The sequence below is a fragment of the Lacerta agilis genome, chromosome 13, assembly GCF_009819535.1.
Source record: "Lacerta agilis isolate rLacAgi1 chromosome 13, rLacAgi1.pri, whole genome shotgun sequence".
In the NCBI taxonomy this organism is placed as follows: Eukaryota; Metazoa; Chordata; class Lepidosauria; order Squamata; family Lacertidae; genus Lacerta; species Lacerta agilis.
The window spans coordinates 20060622-20084282 of record NC_046324.1 but is presented as its reverse complement, the minus strand read 5'-3'; the positions used below and the strand labels follow the sequence as shown (position 1 = coordinate 20084282).

Below are 23661 nucleotides of genomic sequence, written 5' to 3'. Positions count from 1 at the left end.
CTTCACTTGAAGCTTGGGTATAGCAGCTCCACTTACGATTCAGTCTAAGATGGATTGCTTTAGTGTGGGCAAATCTCCATACAGTGTCAGTGAAATGGTTGGGTATGCAGTACATGTGGGTGGGCTGAGATTAACTACTTGTCCTGAAGAAGTAACTGCTTGTCCTGAAGAAGAAAGCTGCACTTAAGGCCACCCTAATAAGTTATTCAGTGGGTGGGTGACATCCACTGCTTTACTTATCTAGACTGTTCCTTCTCCCCACCCTACCAGTTGCTTATCATCTCTCCTACTAATCTAACCCCACCACTGGAGCAGTTGATAGGGTGCTTAATGAGACACCCAGGTTTGCATACCGTATTGACCTGAATATAAACCGCATCTGAATATAAGCCGCACCTTTAAAATTCAAGGGGAAAAAATACAATACCCAAATATAAACTGCTGCCTTAAAATTCAGCAGGCACTCACACCCATTCTGTTTTATTGTATGTCTGTTTCAGCAGCGATATAGTAAAAGCCCATTTTTTTAAGGTCGCGAATTTAAGCTGCACTCTAACTTTTCACAGTCAGAATTTGGAAAAAAAGGGAGGCTTATATTCAGGCCAATACAGTATGTTATACAAGTGTTGAAATATCTGCACTGCCTGCCTTATACTTCGAGCCAAGTTGATGGTTTTGCTGTTTAAATTAATCTTTAATATAAGATCTTATGAGGAGATCCTGCTAGCTGTTTGATGACTAGTGGATTGTCACTTGAAAATGACTTTATCAGTGACAGCACCCCTATAGTCTCTCTCAGGTAATTTGTCAGGTGGTGACAAGAATGATTTTTTAAAGCCTTTTGAAAACTTAACTTTATGCAAACTTCTGTGGACTCTGACGCTTACGTTTAAAAAAATTATTTAGTATACTGCTCAGGTTTATTTGTGATACACAATTGTCTATTTTCTTGTTTTTATTTTATTTTTTTAGGTGATTTTATTGAATGTTGTTGGCATTCTTACTGTTGCAAACCATTTATAAACTTTTATTAAGAGATATGTATGGATTACCATGTTGTTCAAATGGTAACTTTATAACACATGGAAACCAAGTTGTGTATAACTTGTTACCATGTAGTTTGAGGTCACGGGCTAAGCCTCAATTTATTGAGAATACAGTGGTACCTCAGGTTACATACGCTTCAGGTTACATACTCCGCTAACCCAGAAATAATGCTTCAGGTTAAGAACTTTGCTTCATGATAAGAACAGAAATCGTGCTCTGGAGGCGCAGCAGCAGCGGGAGGCCCCATTAGCTAAAGTGGTGCTTCAGGTTAAGAACAGTTTCAGGTTAAGAATGGACCTCCGGAACGAAGTAAGTACGTAACCAGAGGTATACCAGTATAGTCACAGAGCAGGGGTGTGTCTGAAGAACTTGTCACTATGTGATTATGTTGTTATTTTGCCACAATGGAGTGTGTTTTTCCCTGTGAGACATAAGTTGGGTGATCTTCCATGGGTTTGGACGCTTCAAATAAACAAGTTCACAGTTACTGCCCAAACAGTTTACTGCAGTTTTCTAAAGGCAACTTGAAGCAACTGGCATCCTGTAAGGGTAAAATGAGAAGGCAGGAGGAGAGCCATGTACATACATCACTCTGTGCTCTTCGGTGGATTAAAAATGTAATGTTTTTCTGGCACTGAGCAATATATGGATATAGTACTAGTTAATACATTTTGGTAAATTTCCTTGCCTGCTATGTGAAGCAAAAGAGAAATTGGGGTTTAGAAGACGTTTATTGCAATTATTATAAGTGCCAGTTGATTATAAGTGCCAGGTGTGATTGTAGGGGCAATATTTTTCACATGTCTCCTCTGTATCTTACAGTCTGACCCTTAAGTATAGTAGTAATTGTCTCCTTCGTGTCATTGTGTAATACCTACCCTAAGTAGCAGCAAAAGTAAATTTGTTGAATTTCATTTTGTTTCAGCGTTTGAAATGGTCTAATTTCAACTCTCCTTGAGCTGACCTTTTACATAAGCATAGTCTGTGTTAATAAACTTTTAATTTACATCTATATACCTTTTCTATGCTGTAAGCAGTTTTACATACAAATATCACAGAACATTTAAATACGGTAATTAAACAAGGTGCCAAAAACAAAAAGCTTGTGAAACTTCGTAAACATCAAATGAACTTGGAACTGCCTATTAATTGCCTCCAGAAGCCAAAAGCCTTCTGAAATAAGTCTTGTAATCTCTGCAAAAGGTCCTAAGCAAAGAGGTGTATTTGACCTTATAGCAAATGTCTTTACTTCAAAACTGACGAACTATCCAGGCAGCTCAAGGGAGAAATGATCTTCCAGGTTATTCTCCATCATTGAAGGAGTTCAAAATAAGAACTAGCAGCTTGCACTTGGGCCCAGAAACGCCAGGTAACTAGTACAGTTCAATTTATTTTTGCTTTCCAGTATTCATTAGGTGGTGAGCTATAGCATTCTTCACCTGCTTGAGCTTCAGAATAGTTTTCATTGACAATCCCTGTAAAATGCACTACAATAAAGGCAACTCCCACTGTACATGCGGGTTCAGTTCTAAGGGTTACGCATATAAAGCAAAAGTAGCATATAGGTAAAATTGCTTTCAGAGCCATTATTACTCACATTATAGGTGGGGCATGTGCTTAGTCCCCCTCTATAGGAGGATGAAATAGCTGCCCTGTGGCTAGGTAATCCACTTTCTATAAGGCTGCCTGTAAGGGGAAGGATCAGAGGTGGGAGGAATCTGGAAGGCCCAAGCAGACCCAGTGCAAAGAGAGCTTTGTAAGTTCTTGGCCTTTCCAGGCAAGTCCTACTTGTCACGCCCTGTGTTTAGCTAGTGGTTCTGGGAGTGGTGGGGATGCTCTTATGGGGACTCAAATTGTTCTGTGAGTTCTTGTGAGAGCATCCCCACCACTCGCAGAGTCACCATTCTGCCAGCCCAAGGAACCCTGCTTCCAGGGTGTACAGAGCAGTAATTGCCTAGGCAGGTTCAGGTTTGTGGAGCAGCAGAAGAGAGGAGGAAGGAGAGAAGCAGAGAGAGACAAAGCCAAGCACATATGGTTGGAATCATGTGTAATGTGCATAAGATGCAGGTTTACTGCAGTCCCTTCTAGAAGTTACAGAAGTATGTACAGAGTAGCACAATCCAGTGTTGTCAAAAGGGGTTGGAGCCACTCCTGGTCACTGTCTGTTTGTTCAGGAACAAAAAAGAGCACCCCAGGTGTCAAACATGTTCAGATGCAATGATTACCACCTCATCTATCACAAGTACAATTGATCCCTCCAAACATTGGGATTACCTACCCAGAGCAGCTCTCTCTTTCCGCTGGATGATTAGATACCCTGAACCTGACCTTTGGGATTTACATGCTTCTATTCAATCTCTGTCCTTAAATTACAGTATTTTGTTGCTCTGAATGTATACAGGCAAGGCCTGCATGTGCACTACTCCCCCAGCCCTGTCCTTTTGAAATTGTGGGAATGATACTGAAGTTAGGCAAGAGAGTTCTTACTGCTGCTGGTCCAGATTTTACGCCTCATCCACCCAGAGCCTTTGCCTTTGCTGTTGTGTTTTACAAAATCTAAAGCCGCTTGTGAATTTACTGTTTACAAACCTGCCTGTTTTTATTTTCCAAAGGGTTTATGGCTTAAGCTCTGTAGCTTCTTGAACAGTTACCTATGTCCACAATAGTATAGCATTAGGAATTTTGTACCCCCCATTTTTTTTATCAGCACAAGCACATATACTATTCCAGCAACTTATTCTTGAAAATAGTTAACAATTGTATAACTACAGTTTTTACTTAAAAGAAATCATTTCAGATTATGGAGCGCTAATGCAGGCAGCCTAATGGAAAACCCAATTCCATCTGTACTTGGAGCAGTGCTGCTGGTGCATTGACCTAATTGTTAAGCTCATTATCTGAATCAGATAAAATTATTGAGCTGAGAACAATAACTAAATCATAACTCTTCTGATCGATGCTTATTTAACTTTGAAAATCTTTTGGTCATGGGTTATATGTTATCACTTTTTAAAGGTTGTTGCTGTGAACCAAAATGTAAAACTTTTCCAGTTATTTCTTAAGTGTACTTGTGACAGTTATTATTATTTATTGAATTTGTATCAACTTCCTACTCATTTAATCCCCACAACAACCCTGTGAGGTAGGTTAGGTCAAGAAGCAGTGATTAGCCCAAAGTCACTCATTGGCCAAGTGGGATTTGAACACTGGTCTCCCAGATCCTAGCCCAGCTCTCTGACCACTACACCTCACTGTTTCTCTAAAACTCAAAAGAATGAAATGAATACTTCCAAGAAAATCTTGGGTAAGGTATTAATAGATGTTCTGTCCACTGGCAGAATATTGTAATTGGTTTAGAATTAAGGTTCCCCCATGTGGTGTCCATGGACAACATGGCACACTCAAAATGCCCCCCTGTATCTGCCAAGGGCGCCCTGCCCCCCCTCCATTTTTAAACTGAGATTTTAAAGCTTTCTGTTGTTGCTGATGTTTGGGTGGGCTGACGGACTGTCTGCTCCTTTTTGTGGGGTGAGGGTTGTTGCCTGCTTTTTAAGAGGGGTTTATTCGTTTTTGCGCAGGAGGTATTTTGCCTATTTTGAAGAGGGAAATCTGAGCACCACTAGTTTACTTCTAAGAAATGAGTATTTCACAGTGCCTCCATCAGTGTGCTACATTTCCAGATGTGCCTCTATGCTTCAAAGATTTGAAGACCCCTGGCTTACAATATGTAGGAAGAATTGGCTCTGCTGCTAGAGGCAGGTAGACAGAGTCTGTTCTGTTTTTAGAACTGCTAGCCACATATCAGAGTCACCCCAGTCATTTCTGTGGGCTTCTTAAATTATGCAGATGAATTCCTGAATAGAACTTTGTAGATTAGACATGCTTAAGCTCTGTATTTGGCAGGTCTGGATATTCTTTTTCTAGTTACAGTATCTGGTAGACAAACTCCCCACCCTGTGAAGTTTGCCATGGAATAATTTCATCTCGGAATGCATTCCTAACAGGGCTATGTGAACTTCCTTTCTGGACGTGTGCCAGATTTGTGTATATCTATGTACTTTATTTGACTCTTGGTCCCACTTCTTACACACGTTTGGCCAGTGTCCCAGAAAGAAGCACGAATGAGCACATGGACAGATTCAGATAAAGAACAACTTTATAATGCTTTGGTTTATTCTTCTGCAGTAGAAATTCTGTGTTCCTGTGGGACCAACTTGGTTGTGTTTCTGTGGGAAAAGCCTGAGTCTTGGAGCAATTTCACACACTAGCTTCTATAATATAATAGCTTTTAGTAACTATAAGGAAGGCTATCCTAGATTCTCTACATTCCTTAGATCACTGATGGGAATCTGTGGCCCTCCAGATGTTGTTGGAATACAGCTCCCATTAACTCTTACCATCAACTTGCTGGGGCTGATAGGAGTTTTGAGTAGAACTACTTGAAGGGTCACATGTTCCCAACCCCTGTACTTCAGAAAAGTAATATATCTACTTTGATTAAGGGCACTGTTGAAGCTACGTTACTCCCATGCTTGAAGAACCAAAATGTTCATGAAATGTGCATGAAAGTTGTGTGTGTTGCCCCTCAAACATTCTGTTTTGTTTTGGTCTCCAGAGATTTGCACAATGAATTAGATTTGCTGGCAATAAGTTTAAAATCTACTGGGTCTCTACTTTCTAACCAGGTTTATTGGTTTGTTCTCTGTTGCACATACTTACCCCCTCCAGCTCGGGAAGTGACAGTCTGGTTATTTATCCTTGTTTTGGTTGGCCAGGATACCCATAGTGAGCTAAATGACTTGGGAGCTCAGGAACTCTTTGCCTGATCTTCCTATAGCATCAAATTGTGGCCGAAGGCATAAACATGGGATCCAGAGTGACAAAGTTCAGTTGGAGGGGGCCAGTTTAGCCGTCTTGAGAGTACACTTACTTATTTTATTAAACAACATTTATATACCATGTGATTGTAAGAAAACTTCTAATCAATTTATATCAGGGCATGTTGTCTGTAAGCCCATAGGGCAACATACCGGTAGGTTCCCTCTGATGTAGTGGGTATTGAATAGTGCCAACAAATTATTGGATCCCCTTTCCTTGTGTAATCATTCACAATCAGGTGGTTACATGGCTTAGCTGGCTTAAAACCTAGATTACCTTCATGTAACAATTATATTACCCTGTATCTAGCTGTTGCTTGAATTTTATGTCCTGGTTTTCCAAATCAGCTGGGAAACCTGGAAGACCTTCCCACTGCCTTGCTAGCCTCTTTCCACTTGGCCGTGGAGTCAGGACACTGACTGACTCCAGCTACAAAAGCTGAGGCTGCTGAACAGACTCTTGAGCTGGGGTATTTTGGGGGAAGTTTTGTTGGGAGTTTTGCTGCTGTTATTGATATTAATTTTTTGTATCTTTATTTTTATGTTCAGTTTGGTTATACAGTTTTTGATGTGTTTCATTTATTTTTATGACAACTTTGTTACATTTGTAATTATGTAAATCTTTTCATATTGTAAGCCGCCTTGAGCATTGTTTTAACTATGGAGAGGCGGCATACAAATAAAATGATGATGAAGAATTCAAACCTATTTTGCTCATATGTTTAAAGGTGGCCATTTGATGGTCCATTTGTAATAAGTGCTTACTCACTTACATTGCTTGCCATTGGGTTTTCTCAAATTCCTTTCCCACTTCTTCTGTCTAGGTGACCTTCACAAAACGGAAGTTTGGATTAATGAAGAAAGCCTATGAACTGAGTGTGCTTTGTGACTGTGAAATAGCACTCATCATTTTTAACAGTTCTAACAAACTCTTTCAATATGCCAGCACGGATATGGACAAAGTTCTACTCAAGTATACAGAATACAACGAACCCCATGAGAGCAGAACCAACTCTGATATTGTCGAGGTAACAAAACTGTAACCCTGAATGAATCCTCATACCTCATTTAGTTTTAGTAAAGCCAACCATACCCTTCTGGACAGTAAATAAAGTAATTAATTTCAATCAACACTATTTTAAATGATACATTACTTTATCCAAAGCTCTCCAAGACGGGTAACAAACATGAATAAATCACTGGAGGCTGCTCCTGAAGGAATCTGTCTCATAAGGCATTGCATGGATTTAACTGAAACACACCAAAACCAGGAAGCACCCAAGGATGACAAACAGAAAGGAGAAATATATTGCAAAGATGCCAAATGATCACAAAGCCTTCTGTTACAGAAGAGCTTGTATGGCACAAGTTCACTAAGGAATAAGAAAGCAAGCCCTTGATAAAGGCATTCTTGCTGAAATACACTGAGCATATTGAACAATAACATATTCTATCTTCTTGGCATCTTTGAGATATACTTCCCCTTTTTGTTTGTCAATGTATCAGCATTCTTGCCACGTTAAAGCTGAATATCTGGGGCTGTTTACTGTTTTTTGCAGCTTGTGTTAGCACTCTTTATTATATATTTAATGATAAAGATAGTGAAGAAAACAAAGTAGTTTATATAAAGTATGTACCTCTAGAGAATGAATCTGATTCTTCCTTTCAGGAAACAGGAATTCTGCAAAATCTTGAAAAAGATCCTTGTACAAATATGAGATGAGATTAGCTATGTTAGACTAATTTAGTGTCTGCATTGCAGAATAATATATATGTCTTTAAATTTGATTTTTTAAAATTGGTTTTTACAGTATGGTTTTTCCATCAACTCTTCTTTACCAAATCAAATCTAAGGGCAGCCTTTAATATGACTCTTTTGCAACAAGGCAATTCCACTAGTTGTCTTTTGCAGAGGAACCATACTCTCATTTCTGCTGAACTACATTTCATTCCAGGTTTACTCCCATAGTTGTACACTTATTATTTGAAGTGTGTGTTTTGTTCTGACTAGTATGTGCTTGTTACTGAAGGAAGCATGCAGTAGTTTGGGATTTTCGTAGTTCTCTGGTCACGCATGACCTGACTTATAGCATTGTTTTGGGCTGAGCAGGATGTTTATGACAGGCTGGATTTGATCTAAATCAAACTGATTTAAATCACGATTTAAATCACTAGTCAGTAAGGCTCAAGGTGGATTTAAATAAAAAAAATCCGATTTAAATAAAAAAATCCGATTTTTTAAAATTTAAATCTGATTAAAAAAAAAAAAAAATTAAATCCACCTTGAGCCTTACTGACTAGTGATTTAAATCGTGATTTAAATCAGTTTGATTTAAATCAAATCCACCCTGGTTTGTGACTTTATATTAAGGTCCAGTTGATTATGTTGAGTGTTGTCAAACAACTGGAAACTTGCTTATGTTAGCTCCCTTCCCCAAGGGGCAGGTTCTTGTGCTCAATCTTGTGCTACATCTCTCTGAAATGCACCTCTGCGCGCTCTCTCTCTCTCTCTCTCTCTCTTTCTCTCTCCCCCCCCCCCCCAGCTCTAAGCTTGGAGCTGAGGAGAGGAATTCTGCTCCTAGCTTGAAGCTGGAGATAGGTGTGTTGACTTGCTTTTGACTCTTCACCTGGTGCCCAGAGTGCCCTGTTTGGCAGATTCTGTTTCCCATTAGCAGCTCTGAGCTAGAGATAAAGGATGGGGACTTGTTATTGTTCTGCACTTGTACCTGGCAAACACAGAGCCAAATTAATAACTCCAAACTTCAGTTGAACTTCAGAGCTAGGAAGGGGGCATGAATTATTCCTTCTCTTATGTTCCAGGGTTTGGAGGAAGCTTTGGGCTCATCTCAGTTGACAGAGCCTTGTTCTCTCCTTGCTGCAGTGTGGGTTGTGTGTGAGATTGTCCAACCCTGAATGTTGTTTAAAAAAATCCCAGTCACAGTTCCAAGAGCCAGAGAGTTTTTAGTTTCCTGCTTTTACCCTGTTTCTCCTAAAATAAGACATAGCCATAAAATAAGCCATAGCAGGATTTCTATGCATTTGCAAAATATAAGCCGTTCCCCAAAAATAAGCCATACCCCAAAAATAAGCCATAGTGACGTGGTACCTCCCATTAAAACAGCCTGGGGAGGCGTGGCTATGCAGCGTACCGATGCGACGCGGTTAAAATAAGACATCCCCTGAAAATAAGCCATACTGTGTTTTGTTGAGCGAAAAAAAATATAAGGCGGTGTCTTATTTTAGGAGAAACACGGTAGTATCCACATAGATAAGTTGTCATTATGGGGCAAACTAAATTATATGCCATAACACTGGGATGGGAAACCTCTAGCTCTCCAGGAGGTGTTCGACTACAATTCCTATCATCCTGGACCATTGGTCATGCTGGCTAGGGCTTATGGGGGTTGAAGTCCAATAACACCTGAAGGGCAACAGGTTCTCCACCCATGCTTTAGTAAGTAAATCCAGTTCTTTTGTAGACTCTAAAATTGGTTACCTTTCATAATTACTAATCACATTTACAAATAAATCTTTGTTCTCAAGTTCAATGTACTACTTGTGCAACAGGAATCTACTGACTGTCCAGACCATGAAAATTATTGTATAAAGCTGGGTGGTGTCTCTTCTTAGGCAACTAGCAAATGGTTTCTGAGGTGAAGATGGGTGGGACACATAATCTTAGTCAACATTCTGAATTGCTCATTTGTAGGTATTTTTCCTTTATTGAGTTGGCAAATACTGTACAGATACTTGTGGATATGCAGAGATGGACAACAGTTCTTGCTGTGCACTAGAGCCTTCTGTCCATGGAAGTATCTTGCCTATGTGTCAGCCAAGAAAATTTAGCTGTTACATTCAGGTAACATGTGGGTGATTACAGATTGTAATCTGTTTTAACTTTTTTTAAAATTTGTGAATTGTTGTAACCTGCCCTGCAACCTAATGCTAAGAAATCTAAATAATGATGATGGTGATTAATCTGTCCAGTGACAATCTTTCCTCCCATATGAAATATCTAGAATATTACCCAATGAACTTACATTTGTAAGAATCATAATAGCTTCTTTGACTTCTGGATATATTCCCTTTTGTACCCTGTGTGTGTGTCTGTCTATCCTTCCCCTCTTTTCGCAGTAAAATCTAGACTAGAAGGTTTAGAGTTGGAGTAAATGCATTTACTGTGGGTAAATACGTTTATCCTTTGTGTTGATTCTTTGTAAAAATCAAGGTTACCTTCCTAGTGCAATGGTAGCATTGAAGTGGAAAAGGGTGGGGGGGATGAGGCCAGCTGATGGACCCCCCCCCCCCCGTGCTTGGGCATGGAACCTCTTTATGCTTGCAGCATGCCTTGTGTGGCTGTTCCAGCAAATTATAGTGAGTGGATGAAAACGGAACTAAATTGCAACACTTCATTGACCTTCAGCAGACCTTATTTTATGTAATTGTATAGTTATATTTCACAGTTCATGGCGTTGTGCCAGCATCAGAAGCAAACTTGGGTCTGGCACAGGGATAGCCTTCAGTGATTGTGACATGGTGCAGTTCATGCAATGCCATGTGTAATGCAAGGGTTTTTGCAGCAGTGGCAACATTGGATGAGGCACTGAAGAGGTCAGTTTCTGGGTAGTCATGCTACTTTCCATCCTATAGGTCTGAAGATTCAAGTGAGAAAGAAAATAGCATCATAGGATAAAGTGCTAGATAAGGGGGTTTCTCTGGATGCAGGTAGAGCTGGATGGCTCTGCTTTGCTTACCAGGCTCATAGTAGTTCTTGAGCGACCAAGAGAGCAAGTACTGTTTTGTGACTTAACTTAAATGAGATTGTAAGAGAAGGACATGAACTACACTGCTGCTTGCAGTATTTGAGATGTATAAATATCCAAATAAAAATAAATACAAACTTTCAGAAGTTTGTAATAAAGTCCTGTAACTTTAAAGTTTAGCACTGCTAGAATTTTATTTATCCCACTACCATCCTTGGTATGCTTCATTTTTAATCTTGGGAGACCTCCAACAAAGCTTACAAAAATGTAATAAAACACAAAAAATGAAAAAAGCAGTATAACTATGAAATCGTATGAAAAGCACAAGAGCAGCATCACAAACAGAAATAAAAATATTCAGTGGCACACATACTTATTCAGCATTCAGAAACCTTCCTTGGATGACTAGATCCCCCCCCACTGCTCACTAAAATGCAAGTATACTTCCTTGGGAGGATGTTGTACAGTCATGGCACCACAATTGAAAATGTCCTGTCCCTTGTGCACACCCCACTCATTTCTGAGTACAGAGACATGGAGCAAGACCTCGGAAGCAATGACAGGAAGTAGAATTTTCCAAAACTGAAAAATTTCCAGTGCTTGATTGGTCCTGTGGAAATTTTCCATTCCAGAAGTCGGTTAGTAACCGAAAATGGAGGCCAATGACAAATATTAGGCAAGATGGTTTCAAAATGTTCAGTTTTGTTTGCTAAATACAAGCAAAATAATCATGTCAAGTTAGATGACTAAGGCATCAGAACATTTTCTAATGCAATTTACCTGCATAGGAAAAAATTTCAGTTACTTATTTTTCAGAAAAGACACATCAGTCCTCAGATGTTGATAAAAATGTAGGAATAGGTAGATGTATTCTGAAGCAATTCTTCAAATATCCCTGCACCAAACTGCTTAGGACAAGATGATAACTGTAGTCCTACATCTGGAGGGCCACAGGTAGCCCATCCCTGGTTTAGAGCTTTAAAGGTTAACACGAGCACCTTGAATTACACCTGGAAACAAACCTTTGCTAGTGAATCTAGCATAAAAATCTGACATACGCTATGTTGAGAAAATTCCATTTGTAAGTGTTGCTGCCTCATTTTGGACCGGTTGAAATTTTGGACTACTGCTCAAAGGTAACCTTAGGGAGAGAAGTGTTACACTAGTGGAACCTGCTATTATTATTAATAGCATAGTATGAATGATCTTGACCAGGTCTGCTTTTTCAAGTGTAGAATCCATTAATGGTATCTAAACTGAAGTGCCACTTTTAGTTGCAGTGCATTTTAGAGCATCTACAGGTAAATATATTTGAGGGTGGCGCTGTGGGTTAAACCACAGAGCCTAGGGCTTGCTGATCAAAAGGTCGGCAGTTCGAATCCCCGCGACAGGGTGAGCTCCCATTGCTCGGACCATGCTCCTGCCAACCTAGCAGTTCGAAAGCATGTCAAAGTGCAAGCAGATAAATAGGTACCACTCCAGCGGGAAGGTAAATTGCATTTCCGTGCATTGCTCTGGTTCGCCAGAAGCGGCTTAGTCATGCTGGCCACATGACCCGGAAGCTGTACGCCGGCTCCTTCGGCCAGTAAAGCGAGATGAGCGCTGCAACCCCAGAGTCGTCCGCGACTGGACTGAATGGTCAGGGGTCCCTTTACCTTTAAATATCTTTGGAAGTTAACTATCTGGGTTGATTGTGTGATGCATTACAAAAAGCAAGCTACCAAAACTATGTTTACAGTTTAATTTTATTCTTCGAGGATAGTGATATAGCTTTGAAGCTCTGAAATTGCATGTCATTGTCTGCTAGTTCTGTCCTCTTCTATTAAGAGAGCACTTATTCAGTACAGCCCCCTCATTAATTTAAAGTGACATAGTTCAGGCAGTTGTCTAAAACGTGACCTACCTTCTTGTTCGTACTGTGTGACACTAAACAGCATCTCTGCTAGTCACACATACAGGAAAAAGAACATTTTAATATCTCTCTTAAGTTGAAGTACAATTTTAAAATGTTGAAATCGCATGCAGAAGCATGGTTGTAGTGCAGGGGTGGGAGGCCATGAGTTAGGTTTCCAGAGAACTTCAACATGGATGTTGATTCACTTGCTGCCTTAGCTTTTTATTGTGCTATTCTTGTTTAACCCTCTGTGCTTTATCACTGGGCGGGAACAGGTGCAAATGAAATGAGACTCATTCAGCAATATATTTTTGTATTTTTCAAGGTTTGAACGTAATTTCCATGTACACTAGGGTGAAACAGCTCTGTGAAGTGTGCAATAGTGGCAACAGAAACAGTTACTGAAATAGTTCACAGTTTTGGTTAAAGTTGCTGCTTTTTTGAAGAACATGATCACTCAGTGACTCTTACTGACCCTGGTAAATGGAACCTCTCACTTGCCACATGTGGCAATGGAGTTTCCAATTGGCTGAAAGTGACCACCGTTAGAGAGTTTAATTTTCTGTTTTGGAAGCAAGGGGCTGCATCCCTTCAGCATACTTGGCCTGTGCTGAGTTGGGCTGAGTAGCTGTTTTTAAAATATGGTCAGTCTTGAATTACTGTGCACTTCGGATAGCACAGGTGGTCAGTGCATGTACCTCATGCAGCCCACAGCATTTCTGAGAACTCTGCCCTTTCATTCCCAAGCCAGAGGCAGAAGCTGTAAAGAACATGGAAAAGGTGTCCCAGGCCAGCCTAATCAGAGTGCTTTTGAAAACATGGATGTACTCAGAGCCATGCTTTCAAAGGTAGCCTTGCCTGGATGGGAACTGTCAGCCCCCACCATGCCCCAGACAGGGAGAACTGAACTATAGAGCAGAAGTAGGGAACATCAGAGCCACGGACCCAGTACTGCCCTGCAGGCACCTCTATTGGTACCTTTGAATTCTCCCCAGCCCACACTCCTCACTGGCCCTGCTTTGCCTGACTGGAGCATGTTTATTATTCTGAAACACACACACACACACACACACACACACACACACACACACAAACCAGCACAGTTCTGCCAGATGCAAGCTTGAATAAATATGTCTTCATATACAAAATGTGTAGTACATTCATAGTCTGATTTAGTTCTAGAACAGGAAGAGGTTTTCATTTAAAGATTGATAGTTCAGTATGTTTGCTTTCAAGGCTGCGTAAAATAAGAACCTTACAGGGTCTTCTGGTCTGATCCAGGCCCAGAAATAGTTGATAAGCAGCCAAACACCTGCATCTATTTCTATAATAACCAATCTTAAAGCAAAGCAGACACCTGGATTTTCAGATAGACATTTACTTCATGATGCTGATAGAAGGGTGAAATTAAATGAGTGAACTTATATCAATGTTTATGTGCCATTTTTTGCTGCGTTGTTCTGTCCTTGGAGAGTTCTCTTACTTTCAAGTGAAAAGATACACGGATGAATTTGCTTGTTGTGCCTGTGTTAAAATATTTTAAACTAATCCTAGGCTTAAGGGCTAGTTCCCTCAGGACCATGGCACACAGGGAGGGGTAGTTTAACCCTTCCTTCCACAGCCACAATCTCATTGGCAGCACCCGTCCCCAGAGCGCACACAGCATTGCAATTAGCAATAGGAAAAAACGTTCCCATTGGATCATAGTGTTGTGGTCCTGATGAAAATTGGGGGGGGGGCTTATTCTCAGTTAGAATTAGATGTTTAAAATTTCTTGATTTTAGCAAGGTCATTGTGATTGATGTAGATAGGTCCTCAAACAACTACAGTGGCTTGTGACAGGCCTCATTCAAAGCCCAAAGGCAAATTTGCTTCTCTTGGACCCCATTAGCTAAGAAAATGTGATGGATCTTTGGGAATCCAGTGAGTTGGCCTATACAGTGCAAGTGTAATATCTGATACCAGTAAGTTCTTAGTTTGTCATGTATTAAAATTGGTGTGGTTTGTCTTTGACACATGCCTTTTACTTACTTTCTTTTTTTGGAAGGGGGAATTATCCAGCTGACAGTTACAAAATATCGCCCCCCCCCCCCGGCAAAATGAATTATTTTAATGCCATGCTCCTTGGTGATATTTGAAAAGTTTGATAATCTAGAAAAACTTACTGGCTAATTGCTGAATTGCCAAAAACCCTATTGCTAAAATAGTAATAATTCAGGATGATGATGATCCAGAATTTTCTTCTGTAGTTGTATTTTGGGACAAATTCTGGTTTACCTGGCTCCAGAGAAATGGAACGTATGGGCTTCCCCCCTCAAAAGTAACCAATTCTGCAGAATCAGAAGCATTCTAACTTTGACATTGTAACAAACTGTTGCATTTTCTATGGCCTGCTCTAACATCTATCTTTATTTGTGCCCAGAGGCTTTGTAGATATGAACTGTGGCCATCTAGGCAGAACTGCAAATTGCTTTGGAAACTCCCCTAGATTTCATCATTCCAAAAAACACTCAAGCTATTCAGTGATGGAAAAAGGAGAAGGCCACTTGTATGAATCTGCTAGAAATGTTGAATAATATTTGTCAAGGGCAAGCTGAGCATGGGGCTGTTGTGTTGTACTCAGTGGCGGAGGAAGGGGTGTGTGGTGGGGGCAGTCCACCCCAAGTGTCTTTGCTGGGGGGGGTGACATTTGGCACACTGCCCGCCCCTGACTCCCAAGCCTACCCCAAGCCTATTATTATTTATACCCCGCCCATCTGGCTGGGTTTCCCCAGCCACTCTGGGTGGCTCTCAACAGAATATTAAAAATACAATAAATACAAGTGGTAGACATTCATGACCACTTCTGTGATCTGCGCTTCTCTGGAAAGCAGCCCATTGACTCAACTGTTTATTGCTTATGTGTGCAATTAAAGCAGAAGTATTTGTAGATTAACCCTCTCCCATTTATATCATCCAAAGTGAACCTTGAATGAGAAATTTTGAATACAAAACATTTTTCATAATGATTATTTTAACCATATAAATGCAAATTAATATTTGAAATTTAATATACCGGTAAATGTAATTGATCATTCTATCCTGCCTGGTGTCACAATAAACCTATTCTTAGCCAAACCGATTGCAGTGAGACTTGTTTTCTTCAGCTGTGTGTTAATAAGTGTATTTAGGATTTCAGTCTTAGAAGTATTTTATTTTGTTTGCAATAGCATTGTTATATACAGTGATACCTCTAGTTCGCACCCCGAAAAGTCCACAACTAGAGCGGCACTTCTGCGCAAGCACGGAGCGTGATAGAGCGCTTCTGCGCATGTGCAAAGTACGCAGAATGCTTCTGCGCATAGCGTGCAGAATGCTTCTGTGCATGCACGCGGGGCGAAACCCGGAAGTATATACTTCTGGGTTTGCTGTTCGCAACCTGAAAAGCCGCAACGTGAAGCAAACGCAACAAGAGGTATGACTGTATATAAAAAAGGCCTGAGAGCATGTTTATTTGCAAATATTAGAAATTTATTAACATTAGATGTAAATAATATTTCATGCTATATGGGGGGTATATTTTCCTATGCGTGTTTATGAATGCTAATTTTAATTGGAATTATGTAGCATAATGAATATGCTATACTATAATAAAAGAAGATGGCTCTTTTCTGCAAATTGTAAATAGAATTGTGAATGCAAGCCTTTACATGTTCTTTAATTTGATTAAACTATAGGTAGAGTTTCATTGCACCTGGAAATTAATACCTGCATTTAAAAATTAATCCTCCAGTCTCATAAATCTTGAGTACCTACAAAGTCAAACTGAATATTCTGTTCAATAAAGGTTAGATTAAACTGAAACTGATTCCAGCTGGCATTATACCAGGCTGTTTTTGTAAATCCTGCCAAATTGTTGCTTGACATTAGGGATTACAGAATAATACAACAGGCTGGGTATTGTGTGTGTGGTTTTTTTTATTATTATTTAAACATATGCTTGTATTTGTATTAGACATCATGGTGAATTTTATGCAGGTGTTAGGAGGATGTAGAAATCCTTTGGAAGAGTGCCAAAATATTTAAGTATAAAATAGAATCATTACTTGTGTTTGCTTTTAAGTATGAATGGAATGAGGATTGAAGTCTAAGTCACAGATAAAAGTATTTTTTCTTGTACTCGCTCCTATGATGTAAAGGTGTGTAATCAGCTTGTCACCAAGTGAGCTGCATGGCTGAACAGGCATTTTGTCCCATGTCTTGGATGTCCATGTTTGGTGTATAGTGCCATACTAGTTATATAATAATTGGAATTGTCCTTCGTATCCTCAGTTCAGTATCAGAAATCAGATACTTGCATGTACATAAATGTCTACAGCTTTTTGAAGAGTGAGGAAGCCCTTTTTCTCATCTTGACCACCATGTTGTAGCATTAAGGCACAGTAGCTCAACATCAAAAAAACTAAGATAATGTGAGGATCAAGTGAGGAGGAATTAAAGAACCTTTTAATGAGGGTGAAAGAGGAGAGCGCAAAATATGGTCTGAAGCTCAACATAAAAAAAACTAAGATCATGGCCACTGGTCCCATCACCTCCTGGCAAATAGAAGGGGAAGAAATGGAGGCAGTGAGAGATTTTACTTTCTTGAGCTCCATGATCACTGCAGATGGCGACAGCAGTCACGAAATTAAAAGATGCCTGCTTCTTGCGAGAAAAGCAATGACAAACATAGACAGCATCTTAAAAAGCAGAGACATCACCTTAACGACAAAGGTCTGTATAGTTAAAGCTATGGTTTTCCCAGTAGTGATGTATGGAAGTGAGAGCTGGGCCATAAAGAAGGCTGATCGCCGAAGAATTGATGCTTTTGAATTATGGTGCTGGAGGAGACTCTTGAGAGTCCCATGGACTGCAAGAATATCAAACCTATTCATTCTTAAGGAAATCAGCCCTGAGTGCTCACTGGAAGGACAGATCCTGAAGCTGAGGCTCCAGTACTTTGGCCACTTCGTGAGAAGAGAAGACTCCCTGGAAAAGACCCTGATGTTGAGAAAGATTGAGGGCACAAGGAGAAGGGGGTGACAGAGGACGAGATGGTTCGACACTGTTCTTGAAGCTCCTAACATGAGTTTGACCAAAGTGCGGGAGGCAGTGGAAGACAGGAGTGCCTGGCGTGCTCTGGTCCATGGGGTCACAAAGAGTCAGACACGACTAAACAACAACAAAAAACTTCACCAATTCATTTCCTATATTGCTACCATAGAGTGAGGAACTCCTAGCTTTTTAATTCTGGGCTGGAGTAATTGTCAAAAGTTTTTTGTGGGGTATTTAAAATCTTTAAAATTCAGTCCTGTAGCAGGGGCCCTCAGATTGTCCTATGGAAACCCCGCCCCCCTTTGTAAAGTGTGATTAGCATAGCAGCAAATTTGCCTGCTCCTGCTGACTATCTTCTCTCCCTAAACTGTTTAGGCAAACCCAATGAGCAATCTGTCAAAATTTTACTAGACAGGCCAGAACAAGTACAGAGACCAGGCTTATATATATCCCTTGGATTCTGAACTGGCAGCTACTGAGTCACCCTTCCCACTAAACTTAGCATGGTTAACCTTGACCAACCCTCTGGTGGTTACATGCTAGCGGTGGCTGTGGCCATGGACACACCACAGACAGAGGCACATTGCCCTGACCTGTGCAGGTCAGCTGGCGAGGGGGATAATTGCCCTCTCCCCACTCAAATGATAAATCTGGTAACTGGAAGAGGGGGCAATTTGTGTATCCATCAAAGAACTGGGCTGGATGGAAAGGTTTATATTTATCTGCCCTCCCCAGTGCTGTGTCTACTTTAATTTTTCTTCCATTTTGCAACCAAAATAGCAGTGTCTGGGTGGGAGGGAAAATTCCCTAGAGGGCCTGATGAAGCTCCCAGACCAGCGGCTAGCAATCTAGCTAATTTTTGGTGCTGGGTATCTTGGCCCCTGAGAGTAGCAGTGGCTTCAAGTCCACAAAGCAGACAGATTGTCTCTCAGATGGTGAAGGTACATGACATTTAACTGAAGAGCATAGATTTGAAAAAGCTAATTACAGGATATTGACTATGAAGGCTCTACCAGACTCTGCTCTAGCAATATTTACTCTGGATGGACTCATGGCACTAGTGAAAGTAGTGAATTACTTTTAGCAAATTCTGAATATGCACTGGATTTGGTAGGGGAAAGTTTATGTACTGGAGCCATAGAGTGGGTTTTGCATTATAATGCTTACAGGGTTTTTATTTTAGTTACTTTGATGGTAGATTATACATTTAGCAACCTCAGAGCTGTCAGTGGAGATCATTGTCCATTTGTTTTGTAAAGATGATCAGTTTGCAGTCCTGGACATATTTTTGCATGGCCATCAGACCAAAAACGCTGGTCTTTTCTTAGACTTACATATTGAATTGGACATTTTCAGTTTAGAGTCCTCCAGTTTGGACTATTCATGACACCAAAGGTCTCTTAAGAGTATGTGTCTACTCCCAGGCTTTGGAGCTTCTTACTGAGGAAGGTTTATCACACCCTATTTTTTGCAGGAGGACAAAAAAACTTTTTTATTTAAAAAAAACTTTTTTATTTAAACAGACATTTGGCCACTGAACTGATACGTTACGGGTCTTTTTTGCTGCCTTCTCTGTTAATCAATACTTTTTGCTATAATTATGTTCCTAACTGGCTACCATCTTTTTCATATGCTGTCACCTAATTATTATGCACCTTTATTGTTATATAGTATATTATGTATACTATATAATGTATAAGCAGGTGGCACTGTGGGTTAAACCACAGACCCTAGGGCTTGCCGATCAGAAGGTTGGCGGTTCGAATCCCCGCGACAAGGTGAGCTCCCATTGCTCGGACCATGCTCCTGCCAACCTAGCAGTTCGAAAGCATGTCAAAGTGCAAGCAGATAAATAGGTACCACTCCAGCGGGAAGGTACGTGCGCTGCTCTGGTTTGCCAGAAGCGGATTAGTCATTCTGGCCACATGACCCAGAAGCTGTACGCCAGCTCCTTCGGCCAATAAAGCGAGATGAGCGCCGCAACCCCAGAGTTGTACGCAACTGGATCTAATGGTCAGGGGTCCCTTTACCTTTATATTATGTATTAGATTTTATTATTTGCTGAATAGTATGCATTCCAAGACCTATATGCTGTAGGAGTGGGGCAGTAGTTTGAAGGCACTGGCAATAGATTGTTGTTAGAGTCCTGTACAAGAGGGTCATATCGTTTAGAATCTCCCAGACTTCATGGCACCCACTACTTTTTGTCCATTTGGCATACCTTTACTTTCATTTACTTCAGATGTGGTCCCCCAGATCTTGTCAGTACAATGAAGGTTGACCAGTCCAAACTCCTGATCATTACTCCATTCTGTTCCCACCCACCCCACCCCGCCTCCAACCATGACAAGGTTAATTTTCATTGAAGTGTGACCTTTTACTATCTGCATCCTTCTGAGCTCTGAGCATGGATTCACCATTATGGAAATAGGGCACTGATTGTGATGATGAGGTGGCCAAAAGCAGCTGGTCTTTGTGGAATGGCAGTTTGCTTACATACATATAACAATAAGGTAATGCTGTCATCAAGCTGCAGTTTGGTTGGTTGTTAACAAATGCTGCTGCAAGCTACAACATGACAACAGCCTTTTGAGAGCTGTTGGGCCATCACAGCAGCATTGGTGGGTGAGGCAGTCATCAGCAGAGGAGGGAGATGGATGTGGGTGGGTGCTTAGGTGAGCCATGGAAGAACTGTCAAGAAAGGGTGGGGCAGCTACTCAGCAACCATCCTGCTCTGCTGATGACTGCCTCACACAGATAACTTGGAGGCAGTCAGCTGGCTGGTCCCCACAAGCTGCAGAGGAACAGTCAGGACAGGGAAACTCCCCAACAACCATCCTGCTCTTCCACCACCTACTGCCTTCCTCCTCCTCACCCTCTAGTAGGCCTCTACTGTTGAGATGGAAACAGTGTTGTTGATCTGAGGCAGGCAATATGAGCAGGAGGAGGTCTAAGGGAAGGAGGGCGGGTTTGGTGAGGTCTAAGGGAAGAGTTGAGAAGGGGGTGGGTTGGTGGAGATTAGTGAGTGAAGCGAGCAGGGGCTCAGCCCCTAGTAGAAACACGGTTCTCTTGGATTGGAGAGCATGAGACTTGGACTATAAGCATTCAGTCTTTGCCTTCATGATTCATGTCCACACAGTTGCTACTGCTGATATATAGATAAGTGAGTTGGGCGTGGAACTTCACAGAAGGTATGCTAGGGGACCTTTAATCTCAGGTCCTAATCTGTTTTGAGGTTATGATCACATTCATTTATTTGTTTTAACCTGTACGATTTTACTTCCAATTGTTTTAACTGTATCTGTTGTATTCTCTGCATAATCGTGTCAGGCTACTGCCTGGTCTTTTACTATGTGCTATGGCCATAGGGCTAATGCAATAAATAAATGAATGAATGTTATGATCACAATGTTAATCCAGTAATAATCCACTTTGTTTGAAATAAAAAAAATATGTTTGAATTGATGCATCTGCAGAGTGGTTACTGCAGAGTCCCTTTAGGGACATAATGGATTAGATTTCTTTGCCATCTGAAAAAATAAGAAAGTGTCAGGTTCTGGAATCAAGGAGAAGCCAGTCACTCTGTCCCTGGGGATGTTTCACATTTGGTGGTTGGGAAGTAGGTGGTGCGTCTTCATGCTGTTGCTTACGAGGGCCTTAAATTGAGCCATGGCAGATCCTTGTTGACGCAGCATGGCAATATCTCCCCACTGAAGGCAGCGTTGCATGGGTGCATGATTTCTTGTCTTCCTTTCACAGAATTGAAAGTAACACCTTTTCAGTATCTCCCATATTTATATATGTAAGCATGTCAGATGGGGATGCCATAACACCCTCCTTTGATGAAGTCCAAGAGATGCACTGCTTCACTGGAAGAAATTCTTCCAGTAAGTGTTGATGTTGTCCCTTAGTAAAATTTGCAGATTTCATTTTGTTTTTTTCTGTAGATTGCCAATGGCGAACTCTTCTTTAAACCTACTTTAGGGCCATATCTGCATATCATGTTCTGTGGATGTTTTAATAGGCATTCTCCCATGCTTTTGCGAAGCAGTTTCTCACAGGGTTACTTGACAGGTTTCACCTGTTGTAGAGCTATCTCTTGAGGGAGCCTGTTGCTCTTTCTTCACAGCTTATGATAAAACTTCCTGTGCCCTTATATGTATGTTCTTTGGACAATCTTTCTTCTTTAAGGTTGCATTTCTATTAGGGGGGTCAAAACATGCAGGTGGCCATGTTGGTGGGAGGGGGAGGAATTATAAGTAGCAATAGGCTATTGAAAGAAGCAGGAATGGAAAGTGTGGTATAACAGAGTTTCTTCACTTTGTCAATATTTGGTAAAAACACTTAAGTCACATTTGTCGGATTGCACAGAGGCAATAAAGGAGACAGCAAGAGTTGCTATTAGTTGTTATGAATATTCTTTGTTATGAATATTCAAAGAATCCACCTTCCTTCTCTATTATAAAGGCTTTGACAGAGAGCATGAACATGCATTTTGAAAGAACTAAGCAGGTGAGGCTCCTTGATTTATTTATTTGACGCAGTGTAGGAAGGGAGCAAGCACCCTGTGCTCTGAAAGTTTGCAAAGGTTGCTGCGTTTCAGCTGCCATGGTTGAGACCTCACTAGTATGGCTACAGTGAGAGCAACTTGAAGAATAATGTTTACCTGTAACCCCTTGACTGTGATCAGGTGCAGCTTTTTGTACAAACAGGATTTACACCAGGGGTGGGGAACCTGTGGCTCTCACAGATGTTACTGGATTCCAGTTCCCATCAGCCCCAAAATCAGTGTCTGTACTGTTTTGATCTAGTGTTTCTATGAATATAATAGTAACCTGCGACTAGCATGAGTTTGGCCAAACTGCGGGAGGCAGTGGAGGATAGGGGTGCCTGGCGTGCTCTGGTCCATGGGGTCATGAAGAGTCGGACATGACTGAACGACTGAACAACAACAACAAAACCTGCTTCTTGACAGTGTCATCCTGCTACCACCCTGTAAATGTTGTTTTTGAGAGAATGGTGCATACCTGACCTTGAACTGGTCTTTGGGGGACACATGGAAACAAGATTTCTCACTGCTTTCAGAATGTGAGTGTATGAGTTCTTGCCAATATCATACTGAGCTTCAGAAGCACCTTGACACCTACAGGATCTTGCTTCTGCTTCCAAGTGCTTCTGAACCACAGTGTTGTGTCAGTCATGAGATCTCTCCCCTGCCCCTGAATTATGAGAGAGGCTGAGTTCTGAAAACCACAGATGTTACTGGCTGACAAAATCTGTTGTTCCCTCATTGTGGAGAAAGAAGAGAGTAATATGTCTCCACAAAGAAGGCTCTCTGTCACAGCATCTGACCTTGCATTTTGTTTTAAAAAGCTTTTTTAAACAGTACAAAACTCAAAATATATGAAGTACCAAACAGTGGATATGATGCAAAGTGTAATTATGATTGGATTTTAGAATCTTTTCTTTTGCACCGCACATAGGTGTATTCCCAACATTTGGGTCTTTCTCCCTTTTTGAGCCATGGTGGGTTATCTCTAACATAGTTGCCTGTTAGGAAACAGCCCACTGATTCTGCCCAGTTAGATTAGAGCATTCCACTTGTGCCTCCCTTGACACAAGAGTAACAGTTTACTCTTATGGTACGTGATAATGATAAAGTAAGTGGTACTCTTATCAGAGTTGGGCGCGCAAAGGGATGTTTCTGTGTATGAAATTAGGGGACCAAATGCTTTGACTTTGACTTGTTTTATCAGAAATGGGAGACTGTAACTTTAAGTGGCCCAAGAGTGACAAGAACTTGGTTTAGAGTGAGGGTTTCCAGAATCTGAAGTGGGAGATTGTGAAACCTTTTCCTTCCTCCTGAGTTAAAGCAGGGTTAATTCCATTCTTAACACGATAAAAATAACAATTACGAAGAGTGCATATGTTCTTTTGTTCTGAGTTTAAAAGGATATGCTTCAGAGTGTGGGATGAACTGATTCTAGATTTTTCCGTTAAGACACAG

At 40.9% G+C, this 23661-nt stretch overlaps 1 protein-coding gene across 1 annotated transcript in view; it reads left to right on the top strand.

Annotated features, from left to right (window-relative positions):
• Positions 1-23661, top strand: part of MEF2A (myocyte enhancer factor 2A) — a 60437-nt gene that overhangs the window by 2056 nt on the left and 34720 nt on the right. Inside the window, 1 exon segment of the mRNA XM_033167932.1 lies at positions 6749-6952. Coding sequence (XP_033023823.1) covers positions 6749-6952 — 204 coding nt within the window.